At 41.3% G+C, this 20,213-nt stretch overlaps 1 protein-coding gene across 2 annotated transcripts in view; it reads left to right on the forward strand.

Moving 5' to 3' along the window:
• Positions 1–19,744, forward strand: part of DEPTOR (DEP domain containing MTOR interacting protein) — a 75,040-nt gene extending 55,296 nt beyond the window's left edge. For both annotated transcript variants that reach the window (XM_064507832.1, XM_026110115.2), the window contains 3 exons: positions 1–71; positions 801–905; positions 18,222–19,744. In XM_064507832.1, the coding sequence (XP_064363902.1) occupies positions 1–71; positions 801–905; positions 18,222–18,350 (305 nt within the window). In that variant the 3' untranslated portion in view covers positions 18,351–19,744. The remainder of the gene's footprint in view (positions 72–800; positions 906–18,221) is intronic.
• The last annotated feature ends 469 nt before the right edge of the window (positions 19,745–20,213 follow it).

Below are 20,213 nucleotides of genomic sequence, written 5' to 3' on the forward strand. Positions count from 1 at the left end.
TATTAAAGAGACCAGTGACTGCTGATGAGCTCTTGATGCCTGGAGCCCCATACGTAAGAAAAACTTTTACAGTACGTTTCCAGTATTTTTCTTTATTGTCTGTGTGTTGTGTGAGTTGCATAAGATAATCCCAACAGACATTTTCTGATGGGATAACTAGAGCTTATTTGCATTTTCTAAGGCCTGTGCTTTAAAAATCTCTGAATCCGTTATCTGTACTTCCACACATTTTGGGTCTGATTCTGCACTTGTTTATCTTGCCGTTACACCAGTGTAGTACTGCTGACTTCAATGGAATGTAAAATTACATAAATCCAGTAATACTTGTGTTAGACAAATTCACTTAAGCTTTGTGCTTTTGGTGTTAGTTGCACTGTAGGAGTGGATTGTTTATCTACCCATATTCAAGTTTTCTACATATGTGTACTCTTTCTAGCCGATGACGAGACTGAAATTTTGATTCATATTCAATATGAAAGAAAGCCTTTCTGAAAAGATGGTTTTGAACCTAGTCATTGAAAGCATTATTTTTACAGCCTCACAGATCAATGAAAAAAGTTTGTCAAAAGCCAAAGGCCTTTCATAGCCAAAAGAAAGAAATTTTGTTGGTGCCTTCCTCCATAAGCGGTGCAACAGCCTGGACGATGGCTTTGATAAAACACTTATCTTCACACAATTTCATTTACTATGTGGTGGGAGTAGAAACATGTTGGAATTCCATCTTGAGCCATCTAGATGTTTCCCCCTTGCATTTTGGGGAGCTGCCGGAAGATGGTCACGTCCCTCTGTTCTCTTTCAAGATTGTCGGCGATGCCGTTGGCTGGGGCTTCGTGGTGCGGGGCAGCAAGCCCTGCCACATCCAGGCCGTGGACCCCAGCGGGCCTGCAGCTGCGGCGGGAATGAAGGTAGGGTCTCGGGGACACGACGGTTCGCGGGGCGCTTGTGTCACCTGGCGACGCTCTTGAGCCAGTTATCTTCTGGGCAGTGAGATGTGCTTGTGCTTGTTGGTGTTGAACATCTTCCTCTCTGTTGCAGGCATTTCTGAGCAGCAAATGCAGTCACCTTCTATCCTCTTGGTTTTTTTTCTTCTGTCCTTGAGATACTTTAAAACTCTTTTCTCCTGTGAAGCTCATCTGTTCTTTCCAAGTTGCTTTCTTGATCTTTCTATTCGTTTTTCTTTGTTTTTATTGTTTTTTACCACTTTCTAGCTCTGCACAATTTCTATCCTCCTTCCTCTCTGTTTTGCAATTTGTTTGGTCATTGCTCTACAGCTTCTACACTTTGTATATGAGGAGACAAAATCAGACATGGCTATTTCAGAATGAAGCTGGCATAACCTGTTCACTTTAAAGTGGTTAAGGTTCAAGACAGGTTTTGGAAAGAAGAACATATGCCACTTTCATGTTTCATAAAGAGTTAAAATACTGTTATACATGATTTAAGAATAAATAAGTATAAATTCCCTGTGAAGGTTTTTGTTCTGCCGATGCAGAGCCCATTGACACACCTGCTGCTCTGGATCAGGTCTGTGTATATGTGTGAATTAGTCACCCTCTTGGACAGTGAGAGCGCGTTATGCCAAGCGTGGATAAAAGCAAGAGCAGGTCTGGTGCTGGTGCCCAGGGTCACCCGCAGCCGGATCACACGCACGTCCCCGTGGGCCAGGCTGGGATGCTGAGTTGGGTCAGGACCGGCGTCTCGCAGCGTCTCGCGCCTCCGGGCCTGGGTTACAGCCGCACCGTCCCAAGCTGGCCTTGAGCACAGGCAGCCAGACCCCTCGGAGGGGGATGCAAGATGCAGAGCCTGCCGGTTCCCCCCAGGCTTGACACGCAGCCTGCAGGCAAATGACCTCATTCCTTAGGAAGCTGGAATTTTACATACATTTTATATAATACATACATGTAATTTTACCGTTTTGTGTATGAAGAGTATCATTTGCAAGCAGTATTTCTCCCTAAAATTTGAAGGTCTTCATCTAATAATAGTGAATGTATTTGTGTGAATATTCTGAATCCTAAAATTCAGAGTTTAGTACTTTGCAGCATCTTTTACCCTCTGAATATAGCAGCTAGCAATAAAGTAGATCTATTCTGAAACCTGACTTGTAAAAATAGCACTGTGTTGTCATATGTGTAATCTTGGAGATTTCACTTCTGAACTCAGCAGCTTAGAGCTGAAGACTAGGGGGTTTTGGTTTGTTTTTACTTTTGGTTTCATGCTGACAGCCCTGCAGTGGTATACCAGGACATTTGGATTAAGCTGGGTTCCTTCATTCTTTGCCTCTGAAACAGGTTTTATATACCAAATTATGTTCTTCAGTTTTCCGTTTGTGCTCTTAATGTACTCATGTATCCTAATGGGGTTACACAAATTTACCCAGACCATCATGACATGAGAGTGTTTAAGACTCCACGGTCCTGAGGGAAGTAAACAGTATTTTAACTACTAAAACTGGGATATATCGCTTTGAATTTGCACGAAGGAGAGATCTGATTATTTGCAAAGCTGCTAGCTTCACATAAAATCCCTTTTCAGAGCAGAACTGCACATAAAACATTATGGCCATCTATATTAGAGGAATCCCTATGTAGACACTAAAATTGGTGTTCCATTTTCAGAAGTGCTGAATGCCTTTAGCCTCTAGTGAAGATCTGCCAGTTGCCTTCAAAAATAAGTTTTTTTGTTGAGGTGTTCCCATGGCAATAAGTATGTAAATTGTCATACAGTATTTGAGATTTTTTGAACATCTATGTCACTTAATCCATCTGTTTACAAAACTCTTCAATCTGGCCAATTTAAAGGAATTGTGTGACATGCTTTATGATGACAGCTCATCGAAAATTAATCTTCCCCTATGTAGAAGCTGTGAGAGGGGCATTTTGAAAATAGGATATTAGGCATAGCAACTTCTGGTGGAAAGAGAGGCCTGGTCTTGTGTAAGAGGCTTTTGTCTGCCAGTGTTGCTCTGAGCACTACACCAAAGAAACTCTAACAAGGAAAGTTGGCTATGGTGAAAAGGGCAAGAATTTGAAGAAGAGCCAATGCTTGGCGTTGCAGTTCATAGAAAAGTTCTTGGCAGTAGCAGCAGGGTTTTTCCTCCTAGGGGGATGCATCTAGTGTGATCGCTTTGGGGAGTGTCTTTGTTTGTAAAGCCTGTGATTTTGCACTTATCTCTGTTGGAGAGCATTATATACCTGTCTTTGCATTATGCTGGGCAAATTGTTTGAGAGGACTGCTGCCTACAATTTCACTGTAGGACCTCACTTTGTGCACTTAAAACTCTGCTGAATATTATATAAAGGAGTAAATGTTACAGGATCAGTCTACCTGAAGGAGTTTTTGCTGTCTTGCTTTGCGTTTGAGCTTGGCTGGGTTCCTTGCCTGCTCCAAAGCTCTGTGAATTGAGATTCCCAGTAGAAATTTCAATGAGCTGCACACTGCTGAATAGCTGGCCACACACAACGGTTGCATGGTCAACACACCGTGCTGCGTTGCTGGGATGCACCGATCTTCGTAACACACACATCTCTGGCATGGCAGCACTTGCCATCTCATTATACGTAAGATCCTCCTCTGGGAGAATTTTAAGGCAATTTAATTCTGAGAAAATACGTACTAGCGTAGTCTGCTGAGGTAGTGTGAGAGGGTGTTACATTTGTGGTTTTAAGGCTAGATACCTCTTCTGAGCCTGTTAAATATGATTACTATTTACAGTTTGAGGTTTCACCTTTGAAGCTGAACAAATAATTTAATAAACACATTGTCAGCTGGCTTTATTAAAGTATTTTTAGGCCTAGTTTGTTGGAGTGCAGTTGCCTGTGACAGTGTTGCAAATAGTATAATTGCTATCAGCCCATTAACAAGTAGAGGCTGGAGGCGACACAAAGGCTCTGAAAGGAGTCAGCGTTGTGATGCATACTTCTAAGTTTTCTGCAGCTCTGTTTTGCTGTATGCTTGTCAGCAAACTAAGACTGGAAGACAGAAGCAGCAGAGTTTTGAAGTTTCCGGCTTTCTTTAATATCCAGGGTTGGCTGGCTGCAAAATTCAGGGGTCTGCTGATGACACCACTGAATATTGCCAGTTGTCAGGAAAACTCCTTTTCACCCTTTCAGTGGTTTATTCTGCAAACTGATTTCTGTTTTTAGGGTACGGCGTTTTTTGAACAATTACACAACTGGGCTTAAAACTAGAGATTTAAATTACCATTACATATTGCTCTTGTCATTTAGTGTGGTATCACCACAACAGTGCATGAGAAATCCAGCAGATCTAGCTCAGTGTGAGGCCTGTGAGAGAGACAAATTAATCACTAAGTGTCTGCTCTTGCCTTTGGTTGCCAAAGTCAGTGCCCAGCTCTGACCTCTGGAGAATGCTAAAGAATATCTCACTCCTTAGCTCAACCATGAGCAAATTAATATTTATTGCTGTTACACGTAACGTCTTTCTATCAGAGAAATTGTCAAGAGTCACTCCATCTTTTCTACCCTACTCTAGTTCCTCTTCATTTCAGTTGGCAGCAGGGACTTTTGGGACCATGCACAGTCACTGGTACCAGCCTCTTCTGGTTTGAGCACAGTGTGGGGCTTAGGGCTTGCAGTCGGTGTTATCGCAGCGTGGCTCTGCTCTCCTTGTGATCTTGACAAGCTGGCACGGCTAGGAGGTCAGCCTCATCAATTTTCTCTCTGTGCCATGGTCCCTTGCATTCACAGATGATTATTTCAGGTCGGGGTTCTCAGATGATTTCATTAGCAGAGTAGGAGCCAAATCTCAAGTGTAACTGAGTAGCCACTGTTTTGTGGAAAATACTGCTGTCAGGGTCCCGCCGGGTCATCAAGCCCAGTTTCCCTGCAATCAAAGCAAAACAGGTAGTATGTGCTTAGTAGTCAGAGTCCAAATACTGCCACAGTCACAAAATATTTCAACCTTGCAACATAAAGGACTAAAAGCTACATATTAAAAGGTGCCAAATGAGGGATGAAAAATGAACAAAGCATGTGACATCAGAGCGACTGCCAATGTCTTAGATTCCTGCAACAGTGAGAAATTTGAACTGTGAAATTCTCCGGAGGTTGAACACAGCCCAGGCTGCAGAGAAACGCAAAAGCCACTCCATGGTCCTGGCCAACCTGACCCCAGAGAAAAATCCTTCCTTGCCCTAAACCTGGTGATTGGTTAACTGTTTGACAAGCAAGATGAACCAGCCTAAAAAGACTGAAATGTTTTTATTCCTCCAGGAACAAATATCTCATTTCTGTCTGTGGCCAATCTCCAATGTTTTACAGAACAGCGGGAAAAAGTAGAGGAGGTTGGGCATCACAAGGGAGAAAATTTTTCCTAACTCCTGAAGGCACCTAGCAGAAGCTTGAAGACTGGAATTTATATTGTATAAATATGGCACAACAAAGAAGCCTCCCTTAAACTTCTCCATTAAGCTTAGGGGAGGGAAAATATCTTAATGTTTGGTGCTAGGCTTCTAACCCTTTAAGATACAAAGTACCTCTCGGGAGATGACTTCAGTGCTAACTGAAGGTATCCAAAGGGTGCTCTCATTATCTCATGTGACTGAGCTTTAAATGAGAAGATGAAGTAGATTTGGATAAATATTTATACTGTGCAATAGCATATGGTGTTGCTGAAGCAGATGCAATTGAGTCTTAGAATTCTTATCTTACACCAACATGTTACTGATTGTAGAAAAGCATAAATTACATGAGTTGCCATCTGTTTTCAATTACAGCATGAAAACACTGAGGCAGGTTGATATTTTCCTTTAGTTGTGTTATCAGCTAGCTGCTGAATTTGATAATTACATTAGAGTGAATTCAGAATGAATGTATTTAGTAATGTGAACACTTAGAAGAGAGTTGCTGACAAACTGCTTTCCGAGCTTATCCATAAATAGAGAAGCAGCAGAGCTAAATGTGCATGGAACTATGTGTGCTGAATGTCACTGCTGTGGTGCTTGAATCGAAATGTTTATATATGTTTCAAACAAGTCTCCTAGGGTCGGTGGCCCAACTCTTTAATAGTATTTAACTCGTAAAACTCCATTCTCCTCCATGGAGATGTGGGAGGTATATTCAAGCACCTAAGACTTCAGAGAATTCTAACTTCAAGGACACAGATTTGATGTTTTACCATAAAATCTATTCGTTTTTTTCAAAGACAAAGAAAATTCAAACAAGCTGTAGCTACAGCTTTTGCTTTTTACAGCTCTACCCAGAACCTCAAATTTATATGCTAATTTCCATCACACAGATTTGAAAGAGTGAGCTGGTGAGATTATCTGTGAGTCTTGAACATCTTGTGAATCTTGCTCAAGAAGAGTAGTCTGTCACATGAGGACATGTTAAGAACAGGTTAATAACATACTGGTCAACATTTTGGATGCTATTTTTTTCATTTAATCTTTAGTAGGATTTTTTTCTAAAAGACTGAAGAAAAATGTAGTCAGGCAGCTGTGTTAGTAGCATGAGGATTCAACAGAAGTTGGAAGATATCAAATATTTGTGAATGTGAAAATACTCAACTGTGCCATCAACATAAAAAGTGGATTGGTGGCAGGTTGTCCTTGACGACTGTTTAACAGCATGTATAGCAGTCACTATACTTTCCTGATCCATGCATGATTCTGTGCCTGGGTTTTCTTACTCTGTGCCTTCCTTCTCTTTCTGGCCCGTGGTCATAATTTGCTCAAGGAATTAGCTGGTGTGCTGTCGTGATGCCTCTGTAATTGCCCTAAAGTTTCCATTTTCAGGGGGTGGGTTTCATTAACCTAAGTGAACAGTTCTCAGCACTGTTAGAGTGGGTCCTCTTTCCTCTTTTCAATAATTTGGGTCTATCCCAAAGCTCTGGTACTGGAACTGTATCAGGATTATTGTCTTGCTAAGTTACGGTGGTAACATAGTTCTGCATTTTGAGCACTGAATCACGTGCTGTTTAGTTCACGGAAACAGTATCCTTATCTACCATGGAAGTAACGTCGGACTCAAGAAGTCTAATTGAGCCATCAGGGATTTTGGAAGCCACTTGCACAGAGCGAATGCCTTCGAGTACCACTAATTACAGTTAATTAGTGGGCAGAGCCTTTCAGGAAGAGCAAAATCTTTTTTAAAATGAGTTCTGGGCAACAGGCTGCATCTCACACATTTCTTCTTGTCTGAGAGGTTTGTAAATTCAGCCCTCTCACCAAACTCGTGGCTTCTCTTAATGAGGGAAAAAGTGATCTTGGGGTCTGTGTTCCCTGTCACTGCCAGAACTTTGGTTGCCAAAAGGAGACAAGGTTTGGCAAATCTTTCCTTGGCTTTCGCTGCAGAAAACTGCGAGTGCCATGAGAGAGTCGTCAGACCTTGATTATCCTTTGCATTAACACACTGTCTTTAGGTTGCTTGAAATAATGAAATGTTTCCTCAGCAGCCTGCCTTTTTCCTTATCATTGGGAATCCCGGTCCAGGAGCTGATGAGCTGCTAATCAGTCTCTCTTCTGCCCCTTTGCGGCACCAGCTGCTCAGTCCGTTTTATTCCTCTTCTGTGGTGGAAGCCATACAATGTTCGACCTCTCTGAGCAACAAGAGACTACCTGCGAGTCACTGTAGCCCGACCTGTTGTTGAACTTGCCCCACAGTGGCTGTGTGGAAGACACAATTAGGAAATTTGGATTCTCTTCCTTACTCCGTCACAAACCCTCTGTGCAACTAGGCTAACCGTTTTCCTACCTGGATGCAGAGATATTCTTCTAAAGTAAAGATGGAAAATGCCAAGCAAATCTGAAATAATAGAAAAGTTTGATGAGTAGATCTGTTTTGGTATCAGTACAAATGAAAGACTCCAGGTTTGCTTTTATCTCCTGGGGCTGTGCTTCACAGTGTGTCTCAGGATGGTCTTGGGTTCCCCAGCTCAAAGCACCATGTGGATTCAGCTTTACCAACCGTATCTAAAGACTCCAGTGCAGCAATGTTACCACTGCATGGGCTCCACTGAGTTTCAGTAGTTCAGTTTGTACAGCTCTCCTCTTTCTAAGCCATCCTCCTCCTCCTGACGAGGAATTTGTGTTTGCATTAATTCCAGTGCGTGCAGTCACCACCCAGTAGATGTGGTGCTGGGCTGCATTTGCACTGATGGACTCTCTTCTGAGTTGGTGGATGTCAAGTCAATTAAAAAAAATCAGCTGGCGTTATCCTGGACTACAGGCTAGGTGCTTGCCATGGCTGTCAGGGGCTGTGTTAAATGGTAAAGAAGTCAAAATTCTGTGTGTGAGAAGTTACCCCCTGCAATTTAAAGGGATATATCCACTCCCGTGCAGAAGGGCAGCACAGTACTCATGCGTCCCTCCAGCTTAAACTACAGACCACCACACATGAAAGAAAACAGAGAGGAACATTTTTTTATGCTTTCCACTTCCCTTGATTTTTAGTCCTGCTTTTGAACAAGAAGAGCCATGCTAGTCTCTGCGGGGAAACTGTTAAGCAACTACAGGAATTAAGGCAGTGGGAAATCCTATGTAAAATAGAAAGTAAAGAGTTGATTTAGCATTTTGGGTATAAGTTTCACCTTTAAAAGTGAATTTGCAATATTTCTGAACTTATGGGACTCGAATTTGGCAGGGTTTTACTTGCTTATACCTGACCTGAATTTTGGCCTACAGAAGACATGAAATGGCATTATATTTCCAATAACTCTGTGTATTTTTTTCTAAAGACTGATTTAAAAGAGAGAGAGCTTTACTGGGCAATAAAATAATACTTTTTTCTTTACAAGACCGAAAATCTTAAGCAAATATGCAATGTTTCATAATACATCAGAGCTCTGCCTTCTGCATTCACAGTAATGTAGATGACATTAGAATTTATCTTGTTTATAGGCCAGTCACCTAAAATGCTGTTGGGCAACAAGTGACCTACTGTACTTGTGTCTGTGCATTGCCTCCTTTTTATCAACAGCGAATACGATTTAGAAAAAATGCCTGCAGGCTCATAATTGGAAGGGGTTTTTTTTAATTAAGTCACATTATTTTAATAAAAAGTGGATTTACAAATTCTCTTTGAGTAAGTGGAGTTTTATGGCATGGTAACCCAGATAATTATACACCCTGCACCCTTATGAAAGTGCTTTCTTGATTGTTTCCGAAGTCCTACAGCTGTATCCATTCAGAAGGAGAGAAAGCAGTCTTGGTTTCAGCTGCACTGTAAAACAGTGCTGCACTTGTGTTTTCATACAGCTTCTAAATTCCAGCCTGGTCTATAGCCCATTTAACGGTGAGATTTAGTGCCAGACAGGACAGCTGTGGTCTTACACTTGCCTGAGCTTTCTTAGGCTATTGCAGGTCCCTCATAGGTAGTCACGGCTCCCTAAAGTGGACTGTCATCTAAAAAACTTGTCCCGCTGGATTTCTGCAGAAGAATTGAAAGTAAAAAAAGAAAGTGTCAGAAATTTCTATAAATAGGCAGAAAATTAGAGCCCCGTATGGCAAAATGCTGAACTGCTTTTGCTCGCAATTGAGAATTAAAAGCATTTTGTATTATTAGATCAGGTAGCAATATATAAAGTTTCACTTGAAGCCTCGAAGAGGTCCTCAGCTGCTCTTTCATTTATAGTGCTGTGGCGGTTGTAACTATTTGCAGCGAACCCATCTGAGGGATGGAGCTGCTCATCAGCTTGGCCTTAATAGGGCCCGTCATCGCAATTCTTATTGTGTTTTCCCGTTGCTGCTCAAGACACAAGCTGGCTTCCTTTAATAATATAAGCAAATAATTAGGGAAACATGTTGCATTAAAGCCAAGGCTCTGTTTAGCTAGTCAAACACGTGGGAAAACAATTGCACTTTTGTCTGCGAAAACAGAGAGCAGCTGTTTGTCTCAAATGGTGCAGACCATTTGTGCTCATTACAGTCTTGATGTTGCAGGATACCAAGGGTGCCCTGTGGAGATATGACCATCCTTGTATCTTGCTTGTTTTGGCTGCTTTGGGGGTTATTTTGTTTAAGTAGTATGGGCCCTAAACTAACTATATTTAACTATATTTAGTTAGTTTAGCCTAACTACTCTTGACCTTGTCAGTAATTTTTTATGTAGTTTATAAGTTCCTTATTTATAATGAGTGTTTTTCTTTTAGCAACTGTAGTTTAAGTGTGGATATACCAGGAAAAAAAAAAAACTCACTAAAATGTCAACCCAAGCATAAGCAGAGATTATTTCTAAGCTAAGACTCTCTGTTCCTTGGCTGCTGATGTAGTATTTCACCCAGACCCATCTTTAGCTGTCTGAGTTATTTAACGTTTTCAGGGCTATTCTGTGGTAGGCATAAAATTACACTGTATAATAACGTCCGTAGAGTTAAGCATGCAGTCACTGGCTTGCTTTCTTGCGGTGGCTCGGTCCAGCTCTCCTTTACCTGTGGGTATTTCCTGCCTGGCCTCAGATTCGGTCACTTGTCTTACACGCTGGGTCCCGGTTAGTGCCACCAGCAGCAGTGACCTAAACTTCCCTATTCCTTGGATCTGATTTATGGAAGATTTGCGTCTCAGGGAATTCGGCTCTTGTTATTATTGCCCTCCAGGTGTCTCTAGATGGCTTTGATTTATCTGTGTGAGTAACCCGCTTGAGGAGGCTGCTCGCGGGGTTGGTGTTTGTCTGGCAGTCGGTGAACGAGCCGCTGGAGCCGCACGACCGCAGAGCTGAGCCTCGTGCGCAGGTCCCAGGCCGCCTCTTCTGAAGCGAGAGGAGGACTTGCAGTCCAGCTCCTTCCCCCCTCTAACTTAAACCTAAAATTCCCATTGAATCCTGCTAGGGGGGAGGAAGGGAGAGGCTGCTTCAGCTAATGCTGAGGCCCTTTGGAAAACTGTGTCTCAATTAGGTTTACATTGCGTTGGCGAATTTCTGATTTTTTTTCCAGGCAGACTCCTATGAGTTTGGAATGCCATAAAAAATTCAGGTCCTTTTCTCAAAAAAGTGTGACTGTGCTTTCTGTAAACAACCCTGCACCTTCAGCCCGTGCTGAAGCTTAGCTCAGGCAACCCACCCATACCTGACTGCAGTTACAGATCAAGATGCAGAGCCATAATTATATGGTTATTTTTGTTTGTTGGTTTTCTCTGCCGTGCATTGCGCCATGGTTTTCTAGTAAGCATTTGCTAGCGTGAGGATGTGACAGTCGGTCAACTTAACACTGGTGTAAAGATTGAACAAGAAGTGCATCTCTCTAGAGATGTCTTGTTTATGCAAGACCTGGCTCCTTGCCTGCTCCCACACCACCCACTCTACAGCCAATTACACGTTCGCTAGAGATATTTGCAGAGCTGAACACACAGCTGCAATTTATTCTGTTTCACGCAGTAACTTCAGTTATGTTGAAAGGGACACGGCATGATTTTTTTAACCTTTGGGTGACATACAGTAGTTTTCAAGTTGTCAGGTTCCGGCTTTGATTTATCAATGCCAGACAGATTGCATGAATCCTGATTTAAAAAAAGAGAGAGAGAGAGAGAGAGAGAGAGAGAAATCTAAGTGGAAACACAGCTTTTAGGACCTCTGATTTCCATCTCTTCCTCATTCCAATGTGGCAGATTAGGGGAGTGGGAGAAAATACCTCAGGACTGTCTGTGTTTGCTTTTATTTAGGAGGCTAATCTTGTATCTTCCTTAGGATCTTCTGTGGCACCATGTGCAGAATCTCTGCCGCCTGGGCTATTTGCTGAGCACTGGGATTCCTGGGGTTTATAGCTATGGGTTACTTATTAAAAAGAACAACCTGCCTATCTGCATACATGCAGGTTGTTACTTAGTAAAAAAGAGCAACCTGCATATCTGCACACACGCAGGTTGTGTGCATGTAGGCATGAAAGAAGGAGAATTTAGCCCTGTGCCCTCTCTGCCTCAGATTTCTCTGTGCTTGTTCCTTCTCCCCCACAGCCATCTTGTCACTGATTTCACTGGGACTTCAAGTTTTCTGAAAACTTAGGCTGCAGTTTACTGATCTAAGTGTAGGCTGCTGCCAAAGAAAGATTACTTCTCTGATCCCCGAGGAGAGAGAAACCTCTGTGACAAAGTGATGCTCTGAGATGGGAGTAAGGGTTGACTTTCTTTCCTTTTTCAACTCCTTCATATTTTATACTTACATTAGATTTAAAAAAAAATCACTTTTTGGTTTCCATCTGTTTGCTTGAGAGCCCAGCCATGCTTAGGAGGCGTGAATGGGAGCAGAAGTTCCCAGTGCCCCCAGAGGAGCAAGGGGAAGATGAGGGTGGGAAAATCACATTTCAAGCAAAACTATTTCTTTAAAATGTTGGAAGCCTGGATGTCCCTGTCCTCCTTGCTGATAGCTGGGAAGCTGACGTTCACATGTCATATTTTTGTAGTGCTGAAATCTCCAAATTTTGCCAAAATCTGGCAGCAAAACAAGGAAAGCCAAAACAGATGCATGTAATGTAAAAATAAGGGCAGGGGAGAAGGAGAATCACATTTTTAAACAAGTGATGGTAAAGAATACCTTTTTCTTTTTTTTGTTTGCTTTTTCCTTCTCAGTTTCAGCAGTTTAGCAACTTTTGCAAGTGATAGCTATGGGTATGCCACAAGAATTGACCAGAAAATTTTCTCTGTCAGAGTTGGGCCCAGTTTTAAAAAGTGACTATAAAATGTGAATACCTTGAGTTTTCGAGTATTCAGCTTAAGACATCTCATTTGATAATTGCAAAATGTTCATTTTTCAGCCACAGTTTGCATGTGTGACTACAATTAGGTTTTCTTAACCTTGTATTTTGCACCGACAGCATGACCTGATGTTTAGAAGAAATAAGGATCTTGCAGATTTCTCATGTAGATTAAGCATACAAAAGACACGTTTTTGCTATTCACCCATGGAGAATTTTTGTTCTGGAAGATCACTGTGAGTTTCAGAATACCATAATGAAATAATTATAAGCTTGAGCTACTCAAACCAGCCAGCTGATCCTTGTCCCAGTAGGATTAGTGGGACATGGAAAGAGCATTTATTTATAATTCTTGAGTGTATGTCTAAAATGGAAATTTAAACAGACATTTCTTTTAAATTGTTTTTATTTTAATTTTCATTAGTGCAAAGAAAGGCAAAAGACTAACACTGGACTTTTTGGAAATAGTTACATTGTAAATTCTGGTATCAGTCTTGTTGTGTAAAGGTGTTGAATTATTCTCTTCAGGTAGCTCTGACACAACTTTTACTGTAGCAGCTTTCATTGTAGTTCTCAGGAAAATTGCTTATGAATTTGCCAGGGTTGAAAATAACTCTTTTATTTGCCTATAATTTCTATTGGACGCTAACAAGTTTTCCCAGGAAAGACTATATTTTTACATACATCTTGGGGGAGTTTCTTAAACAAAGTAGAAGTTATCGGTGTGGCTTTTGTGTCACATCAGCTGGTAATCAAGCGAACGCTTCATAAACTACCCAATACCTATAGGTAAATCAGTGTGCTTACGAACGATAAACAGCACGGAGGGTTAAAGCCAGGCTGTGCCGTGGTGAAAGAGGCACGTACAGCTTTCCAAGCAACGGCATGTTTCTGTGCACTGTGCTAACAGCTACCGAAGTCCCTTGGTTTCAGGGGATCTGGTTTGCAGCAGTGTGGCCCCGACCTGGCCTCGGCCCCGGGTGAAATCCTGCCTGCGCTGCAGTGAACAGTCAAGGCGGCTGGATTTCACTCTCTCCCATCAGCTGTACTAAGGTTGCTGTTTACGCAGTTGCCGCATGGACTGTAACTGTCCCACCTGCAATGGAAGTTAATTAGTCGCAAGGTTTTCCGCGTCTCTTTACGCTGCTAACGCCCGTCAGTGACAAACGGCCCATGAAAACCTTGCAGTGTCTTGGACCTTGGTTTTGCTGAAGGAGGCAACTTGCTTGTAGAGGCTTCACGGATTACAGCCTTAGACCCTGATGGTCTGCCCACATAACTGGGTAACACCTTGGCACTGCTCAAAGTCAGTAATTTTGCCGCTGTTTTTGATGTGTCATCGCATAACCTAGCTTTGTATTTGGGATGTGCAAGCCTGCTTTGTATTTGGTAGGGTTGATTTCTTTGGTGCACATACGGTTATGAGCTGTAAAGGAGTTTATACTCTTAAAGAAAGAGTCAATGAAAAAATCAGAGTGGCTTCTAGACACTGATCCTGACGCTGAGAGGAAGTGACAAATCAGTTGTGAATTAGCACCTGAAACCACGGTCACTTAAATCTGGCATATGTTTTTGTGGCTGTTGAAAAGGGCAGTCCCACAACCACCCGCGGCCACGCGTCCCTGCTGCCTCCTTTCTGCTGACACGGGCGTTCATGTCGCCGTGCGAGTGGGACAACAGGTCCACTGAAAATGCATCTTTGTCTAGCGTTTTTTTTTTTTAAGATTTATGTCCAATTAAAGTGACTGTGTAATAATGGTCTTGTCCTGCTGTTTTGAGATATATTATCTGTTGACTCTGTGTGGTTGTTCCTTGGTTCACTACCAATGATTAATGGTTGCATTCATTACACCTATAAAATTAAGTGCTTTTTTTAGGATTGTTCCAAAAAACTCGGCAATCATCATTTAAGCCAAATACTGCTGCGGGAACTTCTAGCTCTTTATGATCTTTCTTAGCACCCTTCTAAAGAGTGTGCCTCTAAAAATCAAAGAACATTTTAAAAGTTTTTTTTGGAGTATTAAATTGAAAAAAGTCTGGAAATCAAGGCCTAAATCTATAAGGATATTTGACTAAAACCTATATGGTCAATAGCACCTGAATGTCTGTGGATCTAGATGTAACTGTCTATTCTTAGATAGTATTCTTGTAGCACTGATAAATATTCAGGTCATCATAAGGCAGACAGCTGGGTAAGAATTAGCAACAGGTCTGCAATGCATTTATTAAATAATTTGTTTTAAGGCGTTTGCGCAATTCCCTGCTTATACCTGTTATTATTTTAAAAAGCTAAAATGCCAGTCTGTCCCTGACATCCCCCTGGAGCATCTCGCCGTCTGTCTCGCCTAAATTTCTGACTAAAGCAGAGTGATCTTCTGTGGGCTGTTGTATCCCATGGTGGGAAAAAGGAATAGTTGCCAATAAATGTTTATTAATGTAAAATGTAAATATTAAAAGTAGTTAAGGGAGCCCTTTTGTTTCACTGCTACTTAATTTAACTTATTGTTTATGTGTTTTTTATATCACTACATCCTGCCGACCAAAATGGTCAGAGTAAATTCTGGGTTTTGTCATGTCTTGAAGTTTGATAGATAAAAATGGATGCTTATCTCCTTTCAAGCTCCTCAGAGAGCTATGAGGAAATGAGTAATAAAGGCTCTTTCAGACTCTTTTAACTTTACTTTGTTATCTATTAGACTCACCAATATGTGGAAACCAACAGAGAAAATTTACATGTTTAGAGTTACAAAGCCCTTAACCATAACTGAAACCAGCCACAGTTGTGAGCTGAACACTTTCAGATTTTTGAAATGTTTTTATAGATGTAACATTAAATCACTGTGACATTTGAGAGCAAAAAGGACTGAACTAAGGGCACTGTTGCCCTCAGCATCCCTCGGCTCTCGGGCCTGTGAACACCCCTCTCCCCACACAGCGACAGCAGGACCTCGCAAATGGCTCCACATTTCCTTATCCCGGAAGAAGACGGATCTGGAATTTGCAGGAACTCGGCCCTTAGGGACCGCTGGCGAAATGCTGGCAGAGGAGAGAGCCTTCTGCCACCCAGGGGGATCGGCTCTTCGGTCTCAGCTCTCTGCTATTCCTCACCAGTCTTTTAATGCTATTTTAGGACACGTACTCTCTTCTGTGTTTTGTTGTCCTCTCTACATTTCCCTTCATTTCTGGCTTGGGTGCCCTTTTGCATCTAATCCTATCTACTACAAAATGGTGCAACTAATATGCCATTGGGATCCAGTGCAAAGCAAAGCGCAGAGGGACTCTTCTCAGCCCATACACATTGCTGATTAATAATACTGTCAGGGACATGCACTAAAAGAAATGGCTCTAGCAAGTAGACATGTCAAGATTTTTGAGCAAGAAACTCACTCTTTGGCATCTGGATCACTGTTCACACTACCGCGGTGTCTGTAACTTCCACACTTACACCGTTGCACCCCTAATGCAAGCGGCTGGCACGTCTGGAAAGCTGCTCTTCTGCCAGGGACACTGCCTGGGGGCCCCCAACGCCCATTACATGATCCAGCATGCAGATTTATCCATCACACACTTGCATGCCTGTCCCTGGCCGAACATGAGCACCATGCATTGGGATTCCAGTAATTTGAGACGTCTGAGAATATGCAGCAGTAAAACAAACGTCAGCCCTTCGACTTCCAAAAACTGCATTAAACCAGAAGAGACAATGTTATTTCTGCAAGTCTGTTTTACATCAACCCAAATATTATCTTGGAACCAGAGCTATAATTCAGTAAAATCTGATACAATCTTGGAAAGCCATAGAAAGCATTGGGAAATACTGCTGGGAGTTGAACAACATATAGATACTGCAGAAATCTGTATTTTATACTAAATAGACATACCTCTTAAATTCTAATTGAGACACACTGAAGAGGATAATCAGTTACCCTTTTCAGCCAAAGTCCTTAAAACTGGGAAGGCTCCTGCATGCAAAAGTGGAACTGTTTTACCAGTACTAGTTGCAGTTGACAGTATGTAAATGTATAGGAAAGATACAGCCATACTGCCACAGAAGTGGCTAAAAGGGTATAGCTTATTTCCACACTTCAGTGATTGTTTCGGCTACCAGTAAGGCAGAATTGCAGGATCTTCAGCCCTGCAGGTCAGTGAAGAGTTTGAAGGGATGAGGTACGAGAGAGTTTTGAGTCTCCCCTTTAGGGGCTGCTGCTGCCTTTCCTGTGAACAGACTCCAGACAGCAGAGACGAAAAGCACTGGTAGCATTTTTGATGAAACGTTACATTTTTGGGTTGGCATTGCTTCCTCTATAATTTTCCTTAAAAGGAACATTGATAGCTACATTCTGTACATTTTACACAAATATGAATTGAGTTTCACCACACTAAAGCCCTGTTTTGCAGAGGGAAGGTAGCTGGTGCACAAGTTTAATGACTTGACTTGTGTTGCAAAAAATCTGCTTTAGAGCTAGGAATGTAAGACACCAGAGCTGTTTCCCAGTTCCCCCACATAAATTGCTGTATGGTGTTTCTGCCTAAATATAAAAGGTTAAAATATAAAATAATGTGTGAAAATTCTTAAAGTGATACTCTCTTCATAGCATCTTGCATAGACTCAAGATCACTTGAGAGTAAGATAACCTTCTAGGGAATGTGCTGTTTTCATTGAAACATCAGGATGATATTATTGCTTTAGGCTCTGTATTTTCATCATTAAAAACACAGATCTAGACACTACATGTTTTTGACCTTTTTAACAAGTACTGTAATATTATGATTAGAACCAGAGAAAGCTTAATGTTTTTTGAGGAATCAGTGCTGTTGTCTTTCTTCTCCTCTTCAGTTTTTTGCAATGTTGATGTGACTTTTTTCTCTGATTTTCTCTGACTCTATTAAGATCTGTAGTGGAGTTGGTCAGAATATTTCTGTCAAGATTTTTTGACAGAAAATGCCTCTGATCCACAAAAAATTTCAATATTTGAATTCAGTATGGTTTTTAAAAACAAAATATTAGCATATTTAAAACTGAATAATGTTTCATACTTTCCAGAAGGAGAAAAAAAAAAAAAAAAAAGAACATGTACAGAAAAAGTAGAAAGAATTGAATTTGTACAGGAATATCTCTTGAAAACCAGTGAGGCATTTTAACCTGTTTGAGGACTGAATGACTTCATTTTCCATTATATTATTTCCCAGAATTTGGCTCCTATGAGGTCAGTTTGCCCTAGAGGAAGTTCTGACCCTGAATTTAGTGTAGTTGCTATTCAGACTTTGTCCTGAGTCTAGAAACACAGCCCATACACTTACTTAACTACCAAATGTTGTCTGAATGGTTTCCATGAAAGGGTTTAAGTCAAACTTAAGTTTGCAAGCAAAGTTTGCAGTTTGGTATTCCCAAAAAGTTGTATGTGAAATTAACTTGCCAAGCTAATTCTAAGAAGTGTATATTTCTTAAGGGTGCTGAATGAGGCAATATGAAGAGTCCTGGGGTTCATGCAGACCCAAGTGTTGATAGTACGTCTGTGTACATAATTTTACTGAAAAAGCTCAAATGCACAACTTCTGCTGCTTGCCTTTCTCCTCAGGTTTGCCAATTTGTCGTTTCTGTCAACGGCCTCAACGTTCTCCACGTGGATTACAGGACAGTGAGCAACCTCATCCTGACCGGCCCTCGAACTATAGTGATGGAAGTGATGGAAGAAATAGAGTCCTGAAAAGAAAAGTCTCTTACTGGACATTTTGTGAGAGAAATAGCAAAGAACATGAAGCAGCATGACGCAAGGAGGCACAACTTTGCTGTGGCTAAATAGCTGATTTTGCTTTTGGGGAGGGGGGTTCTCTTTCAGTTAACAGTAATAGCACTGGTTATTATGCTACAAAGTCAACGATAGATACCAGCGTATTTTCACTTAGGACTTTTCTTTGCCTGCTGAAGAGGAGGTTGAGGCCTTTCGGTTGTCTGTCCAGCTCCAGTCCAAAGGGTCTCCCACCTACGCGGCTGGGCGTCATTGCCTCGCAGTCAGCCACTGGATCAAACGCTTCAGAGATGAAGGAAGCAAATGCGCTGGCCCGTGAGGATGTTGCAGAGGGTTTGCATGGCACATTGACATTGGTGAACATCCTCCCTGTACTTTTTGGGTGTCCAGCGTTGTCCCAGGAGCATGCGCTGCTGCAGTTGCTTTCTCCCTGGGCTAAGCGAAAGTTGACTGAATGCAGGCTTTATTGCGATCAAACACGAATGACCTGTGAATGCATCTACATGCATGAAAAAAATGTGCTTATTTTCTGGGCCTGATAGAATACAGAGGTTATTCTAGAAAGAAAAATCGAAAACCAGACGAATGTTGTAAAAGCGTGAGTTACTTTCACTTCCTACAAAATTTGGCCTTTGAAAATCGAGCTATTTGTTTAGACGCCTAAGCACAGATTTAGGTACTCAAGTATGAAAGGTTGATCTTTTTTTCTTGTGTGTAAAGGACAGGTGTCTCAGTCTTGTTGTTTGTCAGTTTGCAGAAATTCTGGACACCTTTGGTCCTAGGAGAGTAATGATATTTAGAAGGTTGAAGTGGGAAATTCAGTGTTAGCATTAGCAAAAATACATTCACATGCTCTAGTAGAGAAAGTACACTTCAAATTGAAGCAATGTACTTGAATGTACATTAAACTTGTTAGCACTTTCAAATCATCAATGTTTTGCAAACTACAGACTTGCCACATAAGTTGCAGTTGACACTATTACTAATAAAATGTATTTAACTGACTCTTACTCTTTTTCAAACAGGAGGCTTTCTTTGTTGATAAATTTTTGAAACAAATCTTTTTTTAATGTATATACAAAGTCTATATTCTGCTGAGTTAGGTGACTTCTCAACTCTGTGGTAATTAGACTGCATGGGTTTTCTTTGATCTTTGAACTGAATATATACATCCTTGTCCACAAAATCATAAGTATATATTGCAGACTTTCTCTGCTGTCTAAACTTTAAAATTAAAGCTTGATCTTCTCCATGAGCATACCAAAATTCCTTCGTTTTTGGGAGTGAGGAAAGTATTTTTTCCCCTCAAATAATTCTGAAATATGTTTTGCATTAAAAAGTGTTCTCACTAATACATTGCTCTCGCAGTATGTTTTTCGCTCACTCAAACACTTTTACGTATTTCATCAGGGACACAGTAAGACTTCAAAATCATACATGCTTGCAGCTCAGCAGGTAGAAGTCCATGTATTCTTTGTTTCTAATATCCACAGTTGATTTTCCACCAAGGAAACGTCTCATATTCCACTTCTGTGTGCCAGTGCAGAGATACAAAACTGGAACTGCTCTCTTGATACTAACCAGACATAAAAGTGTTTGGAAGATTCTTTTAAACTGTCATTTAGTACAATGGTTGTTTATCTTTGTCTCATGCCCCAAAAATGTTGTACATGTATATTACCCATATCAGATGATATTATACAGTTCATCTAAAATAAATAGTTTAGCACATAATGTTAGATGAGATTGTAGCAACTGTCAAATCCACTACAAAATCAGTAGGAAAAAAACCCTTTTGTCCCAGGAATGTGTGAGTATGCT

The sequence above is a fragment of the Dromaius novaehollandiae genome, chromosome 2 (genome assembly GCF_036370855.1).
Source record: "Dromaius novaehollandiae isolate bDroNov1 chromosome 2, bDroNov1.hap1, whole genome shotgun sequence".
NCBI classification, from domain to species: Eukaryota; Metazoa; Chordata; class Aves; order Casuariiformes; family Dromaiidae; genus Dromaius; species Dromaius novaehollandiae.